Here is a 20,979-nt window from a genome sequence, read left to right as displayed (position 1 = left end):
TTCAACGGACATTTAAGCGAAAAAAAACCACACTGGAATCAAGACGAGACCACGGAAATAATAATAATAATAATAAAAAATTTCATTTACAAGCGCCTTTCAAAACTCTCAAGGTCACTTTACAGTCACAGGATCACTTTTTCTGTGGGTGAGCAGCGGCAGCCACATGCGCCAGCGTTCACTCAACCGGGAATATCTCATAAAGATCAAGTTAGCTAGCCAACTAGCTAATAGATAACTAATAGATAGCCAGCTAGCTAGTTAGACAGCTAATCGATAACAAATAGATAGCTAGCTCGGTAGCTTGCAATGGTGAACCTGTTCAACCGGGAATAACTCAAATAGATCAAGTTAGCTAGCTAGCTAATAGAAAATTAATAGTTAGCTAGCTAGGTAGTTAGACAGCTAATAGATAGCAAATATATCGGAAATAGATAGCTAGCCAGCAACGGTAACCCCGATCCTACTGTACCCTTCGCACCCGGCCCACCACCTTTTCCAGCAACGCCCCTCAGGCAGGTGCTACCGTTCCATGTGCGTTTGTGTGCATGTATGTCCATACATTGGGTTTGTTGGTGATGCAGGAGCTTGCGTGTCAAAAACCACATAGGAAAGAAGCTTTTTAATAATCCACTTCTGGTCACGTGAAGATGTTGAAGTGAAGGATAGATTGCTGGAAGATCATCTGCGTCATGAAACGCGTCACGTTGCCACTAGAAGACGGTTTGAAGCACGAACCAAGTGAACAAGCGTTTGATTCATGATTTGTGGACAGGAACAAATAGCGTTTATCACAGAGTTCGATAAATAAATCAATTGCTCATGTCCTCCAGTAGCTTCTCGAAAGTAGCGTTTGGGCGGCAAAGCTCCTTAGACGCAATCACGACGAATTGGGATGCGACTGTCGGGGGGGGGGGGGAAAAAAAAGCAGCAGTTGATTTAAAATGGCATCCCACCAGAAATCTGCCGGGCCACTTGCTCATCCGGGCTTTCGTCATTTTGCTTTCTTTCGCGGTTCCAGTCTTTGAGGCCGGCGGGAAGAGCCGTGTCCTCGTCCTCGCCGCCCGTTCCCTCCACCAGTTCCTCGTATGTCGACTTCTCCGAGAAAGGACGTTTTCCCAGCAGCTCCACCATATCGTTCTTGTCCAGAACTTCCTTCTCCAGCAGCCGCAGTGCAACCTTGTTGAAGGAAGACCAGAAATGGACGCGACGTCCATCAGAAGAACGTGATTGGTCTCTGTGAGAACCTCACCTTCTCCACTTCGGCTTTCTTGTCACTCAGTAGGCGCTGAGTTCTCCGGTAGGCTTCGTCAATGAGGCTTCGGACCTCGGTGTCGATGAGGCGCGCGGTGGCCTCGCTGTACGGTTTCTCCAGAACCATCTCGCCCTGCCGCGGGAGATCAAAAGACACCTGGCCCACCTTGGCGTTCATCCCGAACTGGACAATCTATAATAATAATAATAATAATAATAATAATCATAATACATTTCATTCATAAGCACCTTTCAAAACTCTCAAGGTCACATTACAGTCACAGGATAAGTTCTTCTGGGGGTGAGCAGCGGCAGCGCCGGGCGCCAACTCAACCCGGAAGTAACTCAAATAGCTAGAAAGCTAGCTAGTTCGCTAATAGATAGCTAGCTACATAGCTAGCTAGCTAACCAGCCAGCCAGCTAGTTTTATAGCCGGCTATATAATAATAATAATAATAACAATAATAATAATAATAATAATAAGAAGAAGAAGAAGAAGAAGAATACATTTCATTTCTAAGCGCCTTTCAAAACTCTCAATGTCACTCTACAGTCACAGGATACGTTTTTTTCTGTGGGTGAGCAGCGGCAGCCACACGCGCCAGCGTTTACTCAACCCTGAAGTAACTCAAATGGATAGCAAGCTAAATAGATAGCTAATAGCTAGCGAATAGATAGCAAATAGATAGCAAATAAATAGCAAATAAATAGCTATTAGCCAGAGAATAGATAGAGATTAGCTAGCGAATAGCTAGCCACTAGCTAGCCGCTAGCCAGCGAATAGATATCCATTAACCCATTTATCCACTAATAAAGGCATATCCAATCCAATCCAATCCATTAGCCAGTAAATAGAGAGCCATTAGCCAGCGAATAGATAGATACAGCATTGAGAGGAAAAAGAAACTCCAGTGTGACCTCTGACCTGCGCGTAGGCACTCTGGGTGACTTTGCGGAGGTCATCCTGCGCGCCGGTGGTGATTCTTCCGAAGAATATTTCTTCAGACACGCGACCCCCGAGGGTCATGCACATCCGGTCCAGCAGCTGCTCCGTGGTGTACAGGAACTGCTCCTTCGGGAGGTACTGAGCGTAGCCCAGGCCGCGGCCCCGGGGGATGATGGATACCTGGACGCAGTGATGGAGAATAAGACGTTATCATATTTAAAAATTTCATGCTTAAACTGTCATCTTCATCTAGGACACAGGTGTCAAAGTCAAGGCCCGCGGGCCAAATCCGGCCCGCCACATCATTTTTTTCGGCCCGCGAAAGCAAATCAAACTTGTTAAATTCCATGACGATTGCTAAAATCTGAGCCAAAATTTCATATTTTTGGATGTGAAACACAATAAAAGTCATTATTCTTGACTTCAGATTTGAAAACAAGTTATTCATTAATTTGCTGTGTGCTCTATATGTAATATTTGAAGGGATTTAAACATTCTAATGGGTTCCCCAAATTCATAACGGCGCTCGAGAGGAAACCATAACTACAATGTGGCCCGCGGCAAAAAATGACTTTGACAACCTTAATCTAGGAGATTTGGCCTTGGACAGAATTTAGGACTTGGGAAACTCTTTTATCACCGAAGCAATTTACGACTTGAAACTCCTTCACAGGAAGAGCTCATTAGCCAGGTTACACATTTATCAGTTCATGGAAGAGACAATGTTTTATTGCGCTAAGAACGACCAGGGATGTGGTATTCTAATCAAGAAAACTATGTTTTACTAACGTATCACTTCAATTAGCATATACTCTCAAGAAATAGCTTCGCAGAGGGCTGCAGAATTCAGGCGTCTGTCATGAATGGCTGCGTCTCCTGCCGGCAGTAAAGACAGTCTTTCTGGGTTCGAGTCTTTGTCCACAGTGTCCGATCGAACATCACTGACACGCGGTGACCACGCTACGTTCACAAAACACCACCGCCGGAGGTTTGGAGAATGAGGGCGGGCCCACCTTGAGCAAGGGGTCGGCGTGCTCGAGGAACCAACCGGCAACCGCGTGGCCTGCCTCGTGATAGGCCACCGTTTTCTTCTCCTCCGGTTGGAGGACCTGCGTTTTCTTTTCCAGGCCTGAAAGAAGAAGGATGAAGGTGCGTCGACGTGTGTGGTTGAAGGAAGTGGGCGCACGGGGGCGGGGCTTATACCTCCGATGACCCTCTCGATGGCCTGCTCAAAGTGCTTCTGGTCGATGGCGTCGCACAGATGGCGCGCCGCGATGAGGGCCGCCTCGTTGCAAACGTTGGCAATGTCGGCACCTGGTGGAAGGAAGGAAAAGGGAGGGGAGGTGGTTGGATAAGGCCAAAGATAATTGTTTACATTTGCATCGCCGAGCAGTGAATGAGTTAATCTTACCAGAAAAACCAGGCGTGAGTGCCGCCATTTTGCGAGCCAGGGCATCTTTATCTGTGGCGGGGTCCAACTTGAGAGGCCTGAGGTGAACTTTAAAGATGGACACTCGTCCTTTAATGTCGGGAGGACCTGAAATGACAGCCATGCTTGACGACGATGCTCAATAACGTTTCACCCCGCACATTTTCCACTGACCGATGTAAATTTGTCTGTCGAAACGCCCCGGCCTCAGGAGCGCCGGATCCAAGATGTCTGCTCGGTTGGTTCCCGCCAGCACCACCACGTTGGTTGCCGTGTTGAAACCTGCGACACATAGACTCACTTCAGGCTACGTTTTTCGTAGTTATTCATCGTTTACACGTTCTAAACGTTCAAAAACCGAGGTTGGACTGTAAAAACTTTATTTAACAATATGAATGCATTGGTCACAATGAAAGGCGACACCAGGAAGTGATGTATAAGGAAGCGGAGGGGAGTCGAGTGGTGCGTTCAGGTGCGCTCGTTTGGTCGAGAACCGATTTTTGGTTGTAAACCGAGGCCCAATTTTTGGTTGAAAAAAAAAAAAAAAAAAATTAATTGGTCAAGAACCAAGACGTTCAAAAACCGAGATTTGACTGTAAAAACTTTAACAATACGGATGTGTCGGTCACAATGAGACGCGACACCAAGAAGTGACGTATAAAGAAGCGGAGGGGTGTCCAGTGATGCATTCAGGTGCGCTCAGTTTGGTCGAGAACCGATTTTTGGTTGTAAACTGAGGCACAAAAAACCCCCGACATTTTTGGTCAAGAACCAAGACGTTCAAAACTGAAGTTTGACTGTAAAAACTTTATTTAACAATACGGATGCATCGTCACAATGAGACGCGACACCAAGAAGTGACGTATAAGGAAACGGAGGGGAGTCGAGTGGTGCGTTCAGGTGCGCTCAGTTTGGTCGAGAACTAATTTTTGGTTGTAAACCGAGGCATAAACAATTTTTGGGTCAAAAACCAAATTGCTCCAGAACCGAGACCTTCGAAAACCCAATTTTGACTGCAATAACGAGGCCTTACCGTCCATCTCAACCAGCAGCTGGTTCAGGGTATTCTCCTGCTCGCTTTGCCCCCCAAAATTCCCCCGTCCCCGCTTGCGTCCCACGGCGTCGATCTCATCGATGAACAGGATGCAGGGCGCGTTCTTCCTGGCCATGACAAAAAGATCTCGGACCTGCGCAGGAAAACGTGGTCAGCGAGCGGCCTGCGAGACGCAAAAGCGACCTGGGCGGAGACGACGGGAGGGCCTTACCCGGGCCGGGCCCACGCCCACAAACATCTCCAGGAACTCGGAACCGTTGACGGTGATGAAGGGAACGTTGGCCTCACCCGCCGTGGCCTTCGCCAGGAGCGTCTTTCCCGTCCCCGGTGGTCCAGTCAAGATGGCGCCCTACCGACGACAACGTCAATCAACTTCCAATCCCCACCCTCCTTCAACCCGTGCCGCGAGCAGACCTTGGGGATCTTGGCGCCGAGGTCCTGGTACTGTTTGGGATTCTTGAGAAAGTTCACGAACTCCATGATCTCCAACTTGGCTTCCTCGCAGCCGGCGACGTCTTTGAACTTGACGTCAATTTCGTCCTTGAGGATCTTGGCGGTGGTTTCGCCCACACTGAACAAACCGCCCATGCCGCCGCGGCCGGGTCGCCCCGCCCCCGCGGGGCCTCGCCGTAGCATGAAGAGAAGGAAACCGATGATGAGGGCGGTGGGGAGCATGCTCAGGAGGAAGGTCCTGGTGTCCCCAACGAAAAATTACATGGCGTTAGCAAGAGATTATGGAAAATATTAGTTAGCACATAGCAAATTTAGCCCAAGTACAGTGATACCTTGGCTTACGAACTTAATTGGTTCCCAAACAAAGTGTGTAAGGCGAAAAGTGTGTATCCCAAAAATTAATTTCCCATAGGAAACCATTAAATTGAGAATAATCCGTTCCCAGGTCCCCATAAAACATATTTAATTTTCTAAGCCTTAAAACTACACAAAATACACCTTATTTTAATGTATAATAAATGTGCTATTGTATTATGCCATTTTCTTGTTAGGAGAACGGGCTCGTTCGCGAACGACACACTGTAGCACTGTATAATATATAAATAAACGTTTTTTCAAATATAAGGCACACAACATTATAAGGCGCAACAGAAGAAGCTGGGGTTACGCATTACTTCTTCTACACGGGGAAAAGGAGTCGGTAGCTGATGACAGTAGTAGTGGCCGAATAAAATAATGTGGGGGACCAAATTCGGCCCCCGGGCCTTGACTTTGACACCAGTGTCATAAAACAAGTCGACGGCGATGTGGGGCTAAAATTGCTCACCCGTCGCTCTCGGTGGAATAGACCACAGGCACGCGGTTCTCGCCCTCGATGCCCAGTTCATACTGGACGCTCTCCAGGTTCCTCTCAAACGTGTCCACGCTGCCGATGTTGAACCATACGTACTGCTGAGGGGGACAAACACGGTATGACTGAAAACTGGACTTTTGGTACTTGACTCAAACTTGAATGAGTGGATTTTCAGTCTTAAATTTAAAGGACAACCGACACCTCCGGACAAGTTGCGTTCATAATTTGTAAAATGACCTTCAAATGACTTCTACTGAGCGCATTTTACAAAGATTCCACCGCATATAGCTATATTTTAACGTTTTAATATTTAGGAAGTCTTGTTTTTTTTACTTCTTCTCAGACTTGCTATCTAACTAGAGGACCAAATCCCAAAATGGAGACGTTAGCTTGGTGCGACAAGAAAGGAAAAGATGGCCGACTCACCCCATCCACGGGCATCTTCCCGGGAGTAAAGACGACTTTGACATAGCGCTTATTTACCACCTCCAGTCTGTCCACCTGAAGCAGAAAAATAAGTAGCAAATGTCATTAGTTTACCGTCATCGGCCTCCATCATCATCATATAATAATAATAATAAATTCATTTTGCGCATGTGACTGCCACTGCTCACCCACAGAAAACTTCATCCCGTGACTGTAAAGTGACCTTGAGAGTTTTGAAAGGCGTTTGTAAATGAAATGTATTCTTCTTCTTATTATTATTATTATTATTAGCAAATGTCATTAGTTTACCGTCATTGGTCTCCATCATCATCATCATCATCGTTATCATCATAATAATAATAATAATAATAATAAATAATAATACATTTCATTTTGCGCATGTGGCTGCCGCTGCTCACCCACAGAAAAACTTCATCCCGTGACTGTAAAGTGACCTTGAGTTTTGAAAGGCGCTTATAAATGAGTAATAATAATAATAATAATAAAAATAATAATAATAATAATAATCATCATCATAATAATAATCATTATTATTATTATTATTATTATAAATTAAATAATAATAATAATCATAATAATAATATTATTATTATTATTATTATTATTATTATTACTATTATTACTACTACTACTACTACTATTATTATTATTATTACTACTTGTACTATTATTATTATTATTATTATTATTATTGTCAGTATCATCACTAGTCCTACGTCAGCATTTCCTCACCACTTCTTTGGACAGGAAGTTGTTGACAAAATCCTTCCAAGTGACCTCTCGGCCTCCATCGCGAAACAGGAAGTAATAAGCCACAAAAGTCCAAAAGGCGACGCCCATCAAGAAGTACATTCGGAACTCCTTCTCATCCCACGGAATGTCGCCCTGCGAACAAAGTTTTCATTTTATTTCTTTTTATTATATTATGGGATGTGGAAACATTTGCTTGATTGTAAAAGACATCATACGATGTCTATTGAGCTTTCAGGATCATTTAAAAACATGTTTGATCTGATTGGCTGACATTGTTTTGTGTGGTGTTAGTTTCAGTGTCCAATCGCAGCGACCGATCGCACTGACCTTCTGCAGGCGGCTGTACCAATGTGAATCCTTCCGGCCTCCTCGCTTTCCACCTCCTCCTCCTCCGCTACTCCTCCGCTACTTCCTGCTCCGCCCCCTCCGGACTGTCCAACCTCTTTCGAAGGATCATCAGCTTTATTTTCTGTTGACACAAAAAAAAAAGACACCAGGGCTGAAATACAGTGATACCTCAGTTTACGAACTTAATTGGTACCTAGAAAGTGTGTTTAAGGCAAAAAGTTAATCTGCCAAACATTTATTTCCCATAAGAAACCATTAAAAATGACAATAATCCGTTCCCAGGTCATCATAAAACATAATTTTCCACTAAGTAAATCTTAAAACTACACAAAGTATACCTTATTTTATGTTTAATAAATGTGCTATTGTATTGTAATAATAATACATTTCATTTTAAGCGCCTTTCAAAGCTCTCAAGTACACTTTTTTTAATTTTGAATTTTATTGTAATTAAAGAAATCAACTTTACAGTACAAGTCGTTTTCTTTACCTTTGTGATGGTAGTTGTCAATGGATGACGAACTTCCAGGTTCCCTCTTGATGATATTTGAGTCAAATTGCCATGCTTTATCGGCGAAAAGTTCGTCTGCCAAACATTTATTTCCCATAAAAAACCATTAAAATGCAAATAATCCATTCCCAGGTCCCCATAAAACCTAATTTTCTACTAAATAAACCTTAAAACTACACAAAATATGCCTTATTTTATGTATAATAAATGTTCTATTGTATTATAATTAAAGAAAGAAACAGTACTGTATAATAAAGTTGTTTTATTGACCTTTGTGATGGTCGTTAATGCCTCTTGATGATATCCAAGTGAAGCTGCCGTGCTTTCTCGACAATAATACCCTCATCACACTGTCCCCTGCTAGCTGCTTTTTGTGAATCCAAATCAACAGACATTTTTCATCTTCTTCTATTGCCTGAAACCTTTGCTTAGACAACACGGAAACATCCATAGCCACACATAGCAATGGTCGATTTAGCATTCTGGTACTCGGATGCTAAGTTACACAAACGCACACCTCGTTGGTGTTTTTTTAATCATCTCCTTCTGCTCGACCGTAATTTTATTTTGAGTCCACTTTGGCTGAACACTAGCCTGTGGTGGGGTCTTTTCCGGTCCCGTAATAGCAAAAGTACTCCACTCGATAACAAACCATGTCTGCACTCAAAGGAAGGGTGTGAAGAAAACTAATCCGCCAGCCACCGTGACGCAGCGTGTGGTTTGGTTCGTTTGCCGAAAATTATTTCGTATGCCAAGATTATATTCTCGCGAATCACTGTATTTACTTGTATCACACATATTACTTCAGTGATTTCCAACCAGTGTGTGATGATAGCTTAAATTGAACCAGTTTACGTCCTTATATTAATGGAGTAATGATGATGTTTTGGTGGTATGTTGTCATTTTTTGTTATATTTTTACTGGTCAGAATAAAAAAAAATGTGAATATTGGCCTGAAACTTCATTTGGATGGAGGATTAAAGAAAATGGTGAATCACAAAATGGATGCTGACGCATGGTGAGATAGCGTGGTTATCTTAGCGACATGCGCTAACTGTTGCGAGTGAGGATTCCAGACGGTGATACTTTTATTGCACTTGCCCTACATAGGTGATAATGTAGTCGGTCACCTTTGTCTGCCGACTGAGCCTCCTTCTTCCCGCTGTCAGGAAAATACTTCTCAAAGCCTGCAGAGTAAAGCAAACACATCTTTGGAAGTTTTTTGGTGGGCATGTGATGATAATGAGGATGAGGATGGTGAAGAACCTTTGGGTGGTCTGGTGGTCAGACTTCGACAAGCCACCAGGAGCTCACTCAACAAGCTCCGCCCATTCGCAAGCTGTCTTGAAACCTGACCGGAAAAACAAAAGGCGACCAGTTATCATTTTGTTAACAAGACGTCAAAAGATGAAAAGGTTTCTTCAGCCGCCATCTGTACTTCTTTGAAGGTGTCGGACGTTTCGCTTTTTATCCAAGATGCTTCTTCAGCGAACTAAAGTCTTACTGGTAGTATCGGCCCTATATATATATATATCCCTACTGTCCAGACATGGCAGTGTCTGACACTGCTATAATAGGTCCCTGCTCTCAGGTTGGGGGGAGCAGAGGACAACTCCCTGCGGCTCCACTGATTGCTTCTATTGTCCTGACTGGCGACTGGCCTGATTGCCCTATTTGCTCTGGTATCACCTCATCAGTATTACTAATCCTATGTTGCCTAAGCAGGCTGTTGTACGAACGATCCAAATTGAACCTCACACCACCACATCAGTTTAGTGAAGGATTTAGCTGTTTTACGAAAATCGCTTCTTTTACTCATTTGACGACAATGAGGTTAAAATCTTAGCGAAAGAACATGGATGGTTTGAAAGGGGAGTAGAAGAAGCAGAGTAAAAGGGGAGTAAAAGAAGCAATTGCTTCTTTAATCGAGTTATGCTTTCCTCTTCAGAACTATATGAATCATATTCATAACTGGATGAGTAACAAGAAAGCATCTTCTCCGAATCTGAAGCGATTGTTTTGATTCTCGAGCAAGGCAAGAAGTCCTGGCGTGACGTCACGAACAAGGGGGCGGGACCTTCTGAAACTGACACTTTCTGAGGTCATTTTGAAGTCGTTTTGGGACACTTTAAGTCATTTTTATTGGTGTTTTGCATTTGACTAAAAATATCAGTGTGCGTGTTTTGGGTATTTTAGATGCTATAAAACGTTTTTCTGATGTCAGTTAGGAAACAAAAAAATGTGTCGGTTGTCCTTTAAATGCACTTTAATGTGGTATTAAAAAATGTGTGATTGAAAATTTTTGTCACATCCCTACAAAGTGTTAACGACACAAAGTCGAACTTCTCTTCACTTTGAAATTATGACGTCATATACAATGTAACATGGAATCCAACTCCCGCTTGTGTTTTAATTCGAGTAAAAAATGGTTAGTCACATTTCGGTATTATTTGTCAGCTCGTTCACTATGCTAGCAGTTAGCATGATAAGGAGAACGGGGGACCTGACCTACCAGTAGCCTGCTGGTGGCGGGCGAGGGAGCCAAGAGAAGCCGCAACGTATGGCGGCAGCTCGCCGACAGGCGAAGGTAGCGATGAGCCATGGTCACGCAGACCAAAGAGGCGATAGAAACTTTAAAAAGTAGTTCTCAGAAGACAGTTGTCACGGTGTCGTCGTGAAATTCGACATCTGTGTTCCGTAATCGTTCCAATCCGCCATGTTTACTCCGCACAGCTTCTTCGAAGCGTAAATCTGCCTGGAAGTGAGCAGCGCCCCCTGTTGGAAATGGCGTCATTACAGCCTCGTTCGCTAACTACACTCCCCACAATGCCACTCTTTTGCGGCGTCACTCACTTTGGCGAGTCCGCTTTCAAGTGAGTCAACTAAAGGAGAAAATGGACTCAAAAGTGCGTCGGGTGCGTTGAAACGTCACTTAACGCGAAACCGACTCTGAACGGAGGTGCCCGCTGGGCGTTTGCGAGCGGGCGGCAGCTGTTGCATGAGTGATGGCATTTCCGGCTCTTTTCAGAGAGCCGGTTCTTTTGGCTCGGGTCACTAAAAAAATCCAGCTCTTTTGGCTCCTAAATGGCACCTTAGTTTTTTTTGTTGTTGCTTGAATTAACTACCAAAAAAGCCGGCTCCTTGTTGTGAGCCACTCTCTTCGTTTACATGAGAGTTCCGGCTCGTTCGCGAACGACACATCACTATGTTGCATGCCGGGTAGGCGAGGCGCTGTACGCGGCGGCTTGCGCGGAGGCATGAGACGGCTGACCGCTGCAAGCCTCCGCGGTCACACAGCACCGACAAGGGGGCCACGGCTTTGAGACAAGCGATGAGGTAACGCCAGCAAACGGGTTCGACTTCGATTTTGTTCCGTGTGGTTCGATTTCATGCTCGTGTACTGACGACCGGAGAACCTATCGATGCTAACGCGTCAACTTCAGACGCCTTTAGCAGCTAGCGCGACTTTTTTTGTCGTTTTTTTTCTTCAACTCAGTTGTTGTGTTGTGACGTCGTTTGCTCCCGATAGTTTAATTTGCACTGTTCGTTGTCGCGACTGATGTTAGCCGCTGCTAATGGCTGACAGGCAGCCATCAGGCGTGACGTTTGGTGACGGAATGACGGATGTCGATAAAGCGGTTGTCCATAACATCCAGGGTCGTCGAAGGAACGATTTCTTTATATCCAATCCCTCCGCAGGAATACGATCATTCCATTGAAAAAAAAAAGTCTTCTTATAATCCCTTTGTGGGGAATGATTCGCCACAAATGATTACCGACTCCAGAATCGCTACATGAATATCTTAGGTAGTCCATTGTAAAGTTGAGCCGAATCTGAAACGATCTATCAAATACTGCACACGCATATTACTTTCCTGGGATTTTGTTTTGGTGGTCTCATACCGGATGTCAAGGCGTCACCGGAAGATACGCACTTTGCGTCGAGAAAAATAAAAGTAGAGGAAGACGTGAGGAAACAAGAAGACGATCTTCAGTCTTGTTTCGTCGCCGGCAGCACTTGTGAACATTTGCCATACTTCAGGGATATATTTTCTGCAATTTATGTTAGTTACCAAAATTAAGGACAGAAAAACAATAATTTTACGAAGGATTTTTTTTAACTACCATATTTTTTGGTAGTCAAAAGATGACCCTGCGCCTTATAAGAAAACTTTACTTATTGATACATATGGAAATGTTTTTTCATTCATTGAAGGTAATAATAATCCATTTAATTTCTAAGCACCTTTCAAAACTCAAGGTCACTTTACAGTCCCAGGATCAGTTTTTCTGTGGGTGAGCAGCAGCAGCCACAGGCGCCAGCGTTCACTCAACCCGGAATTCCGCAAATAAACAGAAAGTTAGCTAGCAAGCTAATAGATAACAAATATATGGCTAGCTCGCTAGTTAGATAGCGAATAGATAGCAAATAGCTAGCTAGCTAGGAAACCACCTAGATAGTTAGCTAGGTAGCCAGTTAGATAGTTAAATAGCCAGCTCGAAGGTGCGCCTTATAGTCCGGTACGCCGTACAAATGAAAGTTTAAAAATACACCATCCAGTTGGGGTGCGCCTTATACACCGAAAAATAGAGTACAGTGATACCTTGGCTTCTGAACTTAATTGGTTCCCAGACAGAGTGTGTCAGGCGAAAAGTGTGTATCCCAAAAATTAATTTCCCATAGGAAACCAATAAAATGAGAAGAATCCGTTCCCAGGTCTCCATAAAACATAATTTTCAACTAAATAAAATGTAAAACTACACAAAATATACCTTATTTTATGGATAATAAATGTGTTTGGTATGATAATTAAAGAAATAACCTGTCCCGTATAATACAGTCATTTTATTTACCTTTGTGATGGTTGTTGATGGCTTGATGGAATGGAGTGGCCGCTTTCATCAGCATTAAACACTTGATGAGGAACGTAGCGTTCTTCTTTCACCATCTTGAGGAATGATACCTTGTAGGTGATAATTTTACCTAGTTCCTCATCAATTGTGTTCTGTTTAGCTGGCTTGATAGCTTTTTGCATGAAGTTTAAAGATGGCTTGTGCGTTTTTTTGTGGAGCCTGATTGATGGGATATTTTACCTTGCATCTTGTGACACAAATGTTGTCCTTCCACATAGGAGCGTGGCGGCGCATCCAGTTGATCTGGCGTCTGCACCATGCTGCGTTGCCCCATCACTTGGCCCTTCCTAAATCAAGTCGCCACTGCCACATCGCCCGCCATGTACGCCGCCCGCCTCTACGGCGCCGGCGCAGGGGGCGGAGTCAAACCCGGGAAAAGAGGAGGGCTGACTATGCTAGAGGTGCCGCCTTCTCAGCCTTATCACTACCGGCTTCCGCCGCCACCGTCGCCTGCGTACCCCCAGGGAGCCCGTTTTCAACCGCTAGCCGCCAGCACGCCGGCGATCCCGCCTCATTGGCAACCCCGCGCCCACTTTTCCACCCATACGGGAAGCAAAAAAAAGACATGGAACTTCATCCATGAGAAGATGAGCTACGACACCTTCTTCACCATGAAGCGACTCATTGAGCGTTCGCGCCGCCCAGATGAGGTTCTGCGCTGGCTAGCCCAGAACCCGGCCAAGATCTCTCACAACCACTACGCCATCGCGATGCACAAGATCGCACAGTTGTTGCAGGCCTCGTCGCCGTCGCCCAACGACGCGTGCGGACGATGGGTTCTGGAGCAGCAAGACTTCCTGATGCTGTGCGACGCCATCGTTAGCGACTGCGCTAACTTTGACAACTTCAGTATTGTCAACTGCCTCTACGCCGCCGCAGCGCTCGGTAAGTGTCCCAACAAAGGATCATATTGTGGGAGGGTGTCAGAGATGTTTTAGTCGGACACTGTAAACAAAAGCTCAAACACAGGAAGATTGGATTTTACTGCCGGCAGGGGACGCTAAATAATAATAATAAATTTCATTTATAAGTGCCTTTCAAAACTCTCAGCTAACAAGATAGCTAGCTAGATAGATAGCAAGCCCACCAGCTAACTAATAGCTAGCTAATAGATTGCCAGCTAACTAGCTAGCCATCTGGCTTGATAGCTAATAGATAGCCAATAGATAACCAGCTAACTAGCTAGCTAATACATATCTAATAGACAGCCAGCCAGCGAGATAGCTAACAAATAGCTAATAAATACCCAGTTAAAAAGATCATCAGCTAGCTAGATCACAGAATGAAGCTAACGTGGTCGTTTGTATGATTTGCGGGTCAGGACTCAGTGGCGACTGTCCAGTGGTGGCGGCGTTGGACGCGGAGTGCCACGGTCGCCTGGCGCAGTTCAACCAAAAGGATGTGTCCATGGTGTTCAGTTCCAGCATCAAACTGCACCCGGGTAGCCAGCACCCTCTCACCGAGGCTTGCCTAGTAGCTCTGGAGAAGAACCTGGAGCGAGAGCGCCACCCGCAGACGCTCTTCTTGCTGCTGTCCTACTACCGCCTCAAACGGCGCGCCAAAGCCCAGATGGACAATGGCGGTGACGATAAAGCACCGCCTGACCCACAGCAGGTGCTGGCTAACAGGTAATGGCTTGTTGTGATGTCATCAAAGTGCTTGTTGCTCCTTAGTTAGCATCAAGGACAATGGAAACCCTCCACATGGCCAATAACTGCGCCGGTGTGGGAGTGAGCGGGAGGTTCTGGGAGGCTTGCAAATCAGTGAAGCCTTAAAGGACAACAGACACCATTTATTTTGTGCTTGTGCGCCATCTTGTGCATTTTCTTGGCGCTACATTGGAGTCCTGACGGCTCGAATTGATACGGGAGGATTTCTTTAATCGATTGCAAACATTTATGCTTTCCTCTTCGGAACTATTTGAATCATATGCATAACTGGATGAGTAACAAGAAAGCATCTTCTCCGAATCTGAAGCCATTGTTTTGATTCTGGAGCAAAGCACTGTGTGACAAATAGTGATGTCACGAACAAGGGGGCGGGACCTTCTGAAACTCGCCATTTCCGCGGTCATTTTGAAGCAGTTTTGAGACACTAAGTAATTTTTATTGGTGTTGACTAAAAATATCAGCCTGCGTGTTTTGGGTATTTTAGATGCTATAAAACGTTTTTCTGATGTCAGTCAGGAAACAAAAAAAAATTGTCTCGGTTGTTAGCTATCTATTAGCTAGCTAGCTTTCTATCCGAGTGACTTAGCTATTAGCTGTCTATTAGCTAGCTTGCTTTCTATCTGAGTTACTTCCGGGTTGAGTGAAGACCTAACTAGCTATCTGTTAGCCATCTATTCGCTATCTAGCTTTCTTTACATGTTACTTAGCTATCTAGTAGCTGTCTATTAGCTAGCTAGCTTTCTATATGAGTTACTTCCGGGTTGAGTGAAGACCTAGCTAGCTATCTGTTAGCTATCTATTAGATAGCTAGCTTTCTATCCGAGTGACTTAGCTATTAGCTGTCTATTAGCTAGCTTGCTTTCTATCTGAGTTACTTCCGGGTTGAGTGAAGACCTAGCTAGCTATCTGTTAGCCATCTATTAGCTAGCTAGCTTTCTATCCAAGTTACTTAGCTATCTATTAGCTGTCTATTAGCTAGCTAGCTTTCTATCCGAGTTACTTCCGGGTTGAGTGAACGCTGGCGCATGTGGCTGCCGCTGATCACCCACAGAAAAACTTCCTGTGACTGTAAAGTGACCTTTTTTGAAAGTTTTGAAAGGCACTTATAAATCAAATGTATTATTATTATTATGATTATTATAAACTAACCGCTCTGGTACGCCACCTTTCAGAAAGATCCTGCGTCTGGTTAAACACACTTTAGCCAGCGTGAGCGGCGTACGCGACCAAGAGATGGCGCTCCTGGACGAGATGTTGGCAGCCTGCGCCAAAGAAGCTAACAACAAGAGCTTGGAGTTCATCTTCAGCTCGCATCTCTTCTACCAGAACAGACAAGAGAGGTTCATCAGAAGCCTGGCAGGTTTGTTTGCGCAAAGTAGCCACAGAAAGCACTGCAACTTCACTTGGATATAATCAATAGGCAACTACATCAACAACCATCACAAAGGTCAATAAAACGACTTGATTATAAAGTACAGTTTATTTATTTAATTACAATACAATAGCACATTTATTATACGTAAAACAAGGTATATTTTGTGTAGTTTCAAGGCTTATTTTGGTAGAAAATTATGTTTTATGGGGGCCTGGGAACGGATTATTGTCATTTTAATGGTTTCCTATGGGAAATTATTTTTTGGGATACACACTTTTCACCTGACACAGTCTGGGAACCAATTAAATTCGTAAGCCAAGGTATCACTGTACAAAAAAAAAAACTAAATAAATTGTAGTGATGATATACTTCTGTCCTGATATGAACTTCATGATCTAATAACACACACAAAATTGTGTTTTTAAACATAATAAAAATTAGCTTAGCCAGTCATTGATCTCTTGTTCTTTCTGTGTTCACTTCTGTTCAAAGTGCTGTTTGTTGTTGTTTTTTTTGTGTTAGATGAGCTTCCGAAGAAGGAAGACAGTTTGAGCGTCGCCACTATGTCGCTTATTTCTAAGTACGTGGCGCGCCATCGTCTCCGCGAGACGACCTTACTGGACGCCATCGCCAAATTCCTGGTCAGGAAGGCAGAGCATCTGGATAGCAAGGTGGGTAATAATAATAATATTAATAATAATAATACACTTCATTTATAAGCGCCTCTCTCAAGGACACTTTACAGTCACATGATATTTTTTTCTGCGGGTGAGCAGCGGCAGCCACATGCGCCAGCGTTCATTCAACCCGGAAGTAACATACAATATATTAATTAATATAAATTGACAGCTATGCTTGATGTAACCCCCCCCCCCCCTCCCCACTCCAGGTGATCCAGAAGCTAGTGTTTCCCTTCAGCAGGATGAGCTACCGTCCATCTAACGAGGACCAGTTTTTCCAGGTCCTGGAGGAGGTTCTGGAGTCAAAAGCCTTTAGCTCCCCTCTGGCTACCGTCAACATCCTCATGTCGCTCTTCCAACTGGGCCGCTTCCCAGGCGCCGTTCTGCATCGGGTCTTTTCGCCTACGTTCATCAGCAACGTCACCAGTCGGTAGCATTCCCCCCCAAAATGGCGGTTCCTCCCCCCCCCCCCTCCCGCTAGCACCGCGATCTCAATACTAATGCTCGGAAATGCCCGCAGACAGTCCCTACACTCTGATCGTGCGCCGCTACCTGTCCTTGCTGGATGCCGCCCTGCAGCTGGAGCACCCCCACTACCACGGACCCCGCCTGAACCCTGACCTCAAAGTGCTCATGTTCCATCAGGCGCTGACGGCCGATGAGGCCAACCGCAAATATAGGTAACGCAAAAAAAACAAATAGATAACAAACAGATAGCTAGCTAGGTAGTCAGATAGCTAGTTAGACAGCGAATAGATAGCAAATAGATAGCTAGCTAGGTAGTCAGCTAGCTAGTTAGATAGTGAATAGATAGCAAATAGATAGCTGGCTAGGTAGCCAGCGAGCTAGTTAGATAGCAAATAGATAGCTGGCTAGGTAGCCAGCTAGCTAGTTAGATAGCAAATAGATAGCTAGTTAGGTAGTCAGCTAGCTAGTTCGATCGCGAATAAATAGCAAATAAATTGCAAATAGATAGGTGGCTAGATAGCCAGCTAGCTAGTTAGATAGCAAATAGATAGGTGGCTAGGTAGCCAGCTGGCTAGTTCGATAGCAAATAGATAGCTAGTTAGGTAGCCAGCTAGCTAGTAAGATAGTGAATAGATAGCAGCCAGCTAGCTAGTTAGATAGCGAAGATAGCAAATAGCTAGCTAGCCAGCTAGCAAGTTAGATAGCAAATAGATAGCTGGCTAGGTAACCAGCTAGCTAGTTAGATAGCAAATAGATAGCTGGCTAGGTAGCCATCTAACTAGTTAGATAGCAAATAGATAGCTAGCTAGGTAGCCAGCTAGCCAGTTAGATAGCTAGCTAGGTAGCCAGTTAGCTAGCGAATAGATAGCTAGCTAGTTAGCCGGCTAGCTAGTTAGAACAAATGTGGCGTCCAAGTACTGATCCAGATTGTAAACATGTCAGTTATAAAGGCGTCGTGGCCGAGGCCCTGCGGCAGCTGCTCGGAGAAGCGAACTACAAGCGCGACCAAGTACTTGCACCCGGATACTACACAGGTATACACACATATTCGCATCAAGTACACGCGGCACGGTTACCTCAGTCAGGTCTTGCCCCTTTTTTTTTGTCCAGACTTTGTGTTGTGGATGGACTCGTCAGGTCGGGTTGTCCCCATCCAATCGGGCGGACCTTCCATTCCGGGCTCCGCCCCCTTGTGCGCACCACAGGAAGTGGATGACTTGTCAACGTCCTTCGCCGCGTTGGACGCGGGTGCTCGGGAGGCGGCGGGAGTGGAACAGGACTCGGACCCCGGGTGTTACGTCCCCGTGGCTGAGTACCATTCGCTTGAAAGCCAGGACAGCTCCACGCTCAGCAGCCCTCCCTCTGACGCACAACCGGCACCCGGGGATGCGGTACTGGGGGACGCGGGTGCTCCCGCAGGGTCTCCAAACGCTCTCTTCCAGTTCTCTATTGGGAAGATGCTGAAGGATGAGGAACGGGATGGCCCCCCCGAGGATCAGGGGACGGCGTTCTACCAGGGGAGGGCATCGAGGTGTTCGCCCGTGGCTGCTGAAGGGGCGGCGACTGAGCCCACCGCCATCATTCCGCAGGAAGAGAAGAAAATCAGGAGGTGGGTATATGCTTAGCGGCATTTTGCGTAGCATCATGTGCCAGGGTTTTTGTCATTGTCACTCAAAATCCAGGACCCGTAGAATATTGAGTTTTGGGACTACGTAAACATTCAATGCAGCGTTAGAAACCTTACATTCTCTTCTTAGTTAATTCCTAAATTATATGGGTCTGGAGTTATCTGAGCTTGAAATGAGGGAGGCTATCCGAAATACAATGCAATACATATACAGGGACATGTAGATTGGTTTTAGCTAGCTAATCTCTCTCTAGCTGGCTATCTAGCTAGCTACCTTGCAAGATATCTATTTGATATCTATTTGCTAACTAGCTATCGAGCTGGCTACCTAGCTAGCTATCTGTTAGTTATCTATTAGCCAGCTAGCTAACTTTCTATCTATTTGAGTTACTCCAGGTTGAGTGAACGCTGGCGCGTGTGGCTGCCGCTGCTCACCCACAGAAAAACGGATCCTGTTACTGTAAAGTGACCTTGAGAGTTTTGAAAGGCGCTTAGAGATGAAATGTATTATTATTATTATAACAACAGCTTAAGATGGAACATAGCGCTAACATGGACAAAAGGGGAAATGCTGGCCCCCTCGTGGAAGGGAAAAACATTGCCAGAGGTCTAGCCAGTGCTTTATCGGCACTCAAGCATGAAAATATATATAATTCCCGAATTAATTCGGGAATGGCGCTTTACGTCATATTTTTCAATTCCCGAATAAATTCGTGAACGGCAGTGAATGAGTTAAAATAGTAAATACATAAATAATGATAATCATAATGATAATAATAAGAATCAGAAATCAGTTTTGCTGCCGCAGATGGCAAATTTCCCCAATTGTGGGCCTATTTATTTGCTGCCTTTTTGTGTCACCGCCATCAAGCATGACGTGCCGTGCCGTGCCGCCCTCCTTTTCCCCAATCAGATTGGTGATCTCAGTGAACGACAAGTGGCACTATTGTCACAACTCCAGCGTCCTGGTGGGTTCTCGCGCCATGAGGGACCGCCACCTGAAGCTGCTGGGCTATTCCATCCTGCAGGTACGACAACCACCCCACCCCAAGCGACCCGGAATAACTCAAATAGATAGAAAGTTAGCTAATAGATAATTAATAGCTAGATATATAGCTAATAGATAGCAAATATATAGCTAGCTAGGTAGATAGCAACACAAGCCAGCGTTCACTCAACCCGGAATAACTTAAATAGATAGAATGTTAGTTAGCTAGCTAATAGATAACTAATAGCTAGCTAGGTTGATAGCAACATAAGCCAGCGTTCACTCAACCCTTAATAACTCAAATAGATAGAAAGTTAGCTAGCTATCAAATTGATAGAAAGTTAGCTAGCTATCTAGTAGATAACTAATAGCTAGCTAGATAGCAACTATATAGCTAGCTAGGTAGATAGCTAATAGATATCAACACGAGCCAGCGTTCACTCAACCCAGAAGAACTCAAATAGATAAAATGTTAGCTAGCTAGCTAATAGATAACTAATAGCTAGCTGAATAGGTAATGGCTAGCAAACATATAGCTACCTAGGTAGATAGCTAATAGTGACCTTGAGAGTTTTGAAAGGCGCTTATGAATTAAATGTATTATATTATTATGTATTAGCTGGCTAGCTATCTATTAGCTAGCTAGCTAATTGAGCCAAAGATGGTGACTATGGGCACCAGGTAGCAAGCACCTCCATCGACAACATTAGTAGCCTGTTCTAAAAAAGTGATTGGGCACCATCAATGTCAACAATCTTAGCTATCTATTAGCTAGTTAGCTTCTATATCTATTCAAGGTACTTCCGGGTTGAGTGAACGCTGGCGCGTGTGGCTGCCACTGCTCACCCACAGAAAAACGTATGGGATGCTTGACGTGTCACGCGATGTGTTTGCAGCTGCCCTACCATGACCTGGAGAAGTTGAACGGCATCGAGGAGGTCAAGACGTACGTCCGCGCCAAACTTCACGACGTACCGCCGTGATGTGCGGCCATCATGGATTTATTTGTTGGCTTTTTTTGGGGTGGGGCGGTTGTTTGTTCCAAGCTAGTTCCAAGGTTTTTGGGGAAATGTGACATGTTGAATCACAAAAAAAAGTGTATGGCACACAGTGGGGTGGTGGGTAACGGATGGGGTGAAAGGTCAGATTATTTATCAAGCAATGCATTGTTTCTATGAATAAAATTGCTCTGGTCACATGACCTTTGG

The 20,979-nt window shown here is 44.7% G+C and overlaps 2 protein-coding genes across 4 annotated transcripts; one reads left to right on the top strand and one right to left on the bottom strand.

Annotated features, from left to right (window-relative positions):
- Positions 1–607: 607 nt before the first annotated feature.
- Positions 608–11,042, bottom strand: afg3l2 (AFG3 like matrix AAA peptidase subunit 2). Its single transcript, XM_089007459.1, is given in 19 exon segments — positions 608–1,179; positions 1,253–1,447; positions 2,180–2,380; positions 3,214–3,329; positions 3,404–3,514; positions 3,612–3,737; positions 3,804–3,911; positions 4,663–4,816; positions 4,895–5,032; positions 5,098–5,374; positions 5,963–6,087; positions 6,416–6,490; positions 7,169–7,321; positions 7,517–7,587; positions 7,590–7,658; positions 9,180–9,236; positions 9,316–9,400; positions 10,562–10,824; positions 10,903–11,042. Coding segments are annotated over 18 exon segments (2,391 nt in total). The 5' UTR covers positions 10,652–10,824; positions 10,903–11,042; the 3' UTR covers positions 608–939.
- Positions 11,043–11,247: 205 nt separating this feature from the next.
- On the top strand, positions 11,248–20,972 carry fastk (Fas activated serine/threonine kinase). 3 transcript variants are annotated; one of them, XM_089007458.1, is made up of 11 exons: positions 11,248–11,385; positions 13,182–13,848; positions 14,285–14,591; positions 15,806–15,993; positions 16,531–16,679; positions 16,970–17,114; positions 17,209–17,368; positions 18,099–18,190; positions 18,267–18,765; positions 19,697–19,811; positions 20,668–20,972. In XM_089007458.1, the coding sequence occupies exons 2-11, from the start codon at positions 13,221–13,223 to the stop codon at positions 20,752–20,754; spliced, it is 2,370 nt and encodes a 789-aa protein (XP_088863584.1). In that variant the 5' UTR covers positions 11,248–11,385; positions 13,182–13,220; the 3' UTR covers positions 20,755–20,972. The 3 variants fall into 3 exon arrangements, with proteins under 3 accessions (XP_088863584.1, XP_088863583.1, XP_088863582.1); XM_089007457.1 differs by having other exon boundaries at positions 16,898–17,118; positions 17,213–17,368; XM_089007456.1 differs by having other exon boundaries at positions 11,249–11,385; positions 16,898–17,114.
- Positions 20,973–20,979: the final 7 nt, after the last annotated feature.

Source organism: Hippocampus bargibanti, linkage group LG11 (assembly GCF_051943395.1).
Source record: "Hippocampus bargibanti isolate YZ-2025 linkage group LG11, ASM5194339v1, whole genome shotgun sequence".
NCBI classification, from domain to species: Eukaryota; Metazoa; Chordata; class Actinopteri; order Syngnathiformes; family Syngnathidae; genus Hippocampus; species Hippocampus bargibanti.
This window is presented reverse-complemented; position numbering and strand designations above follow the sequence as displayed.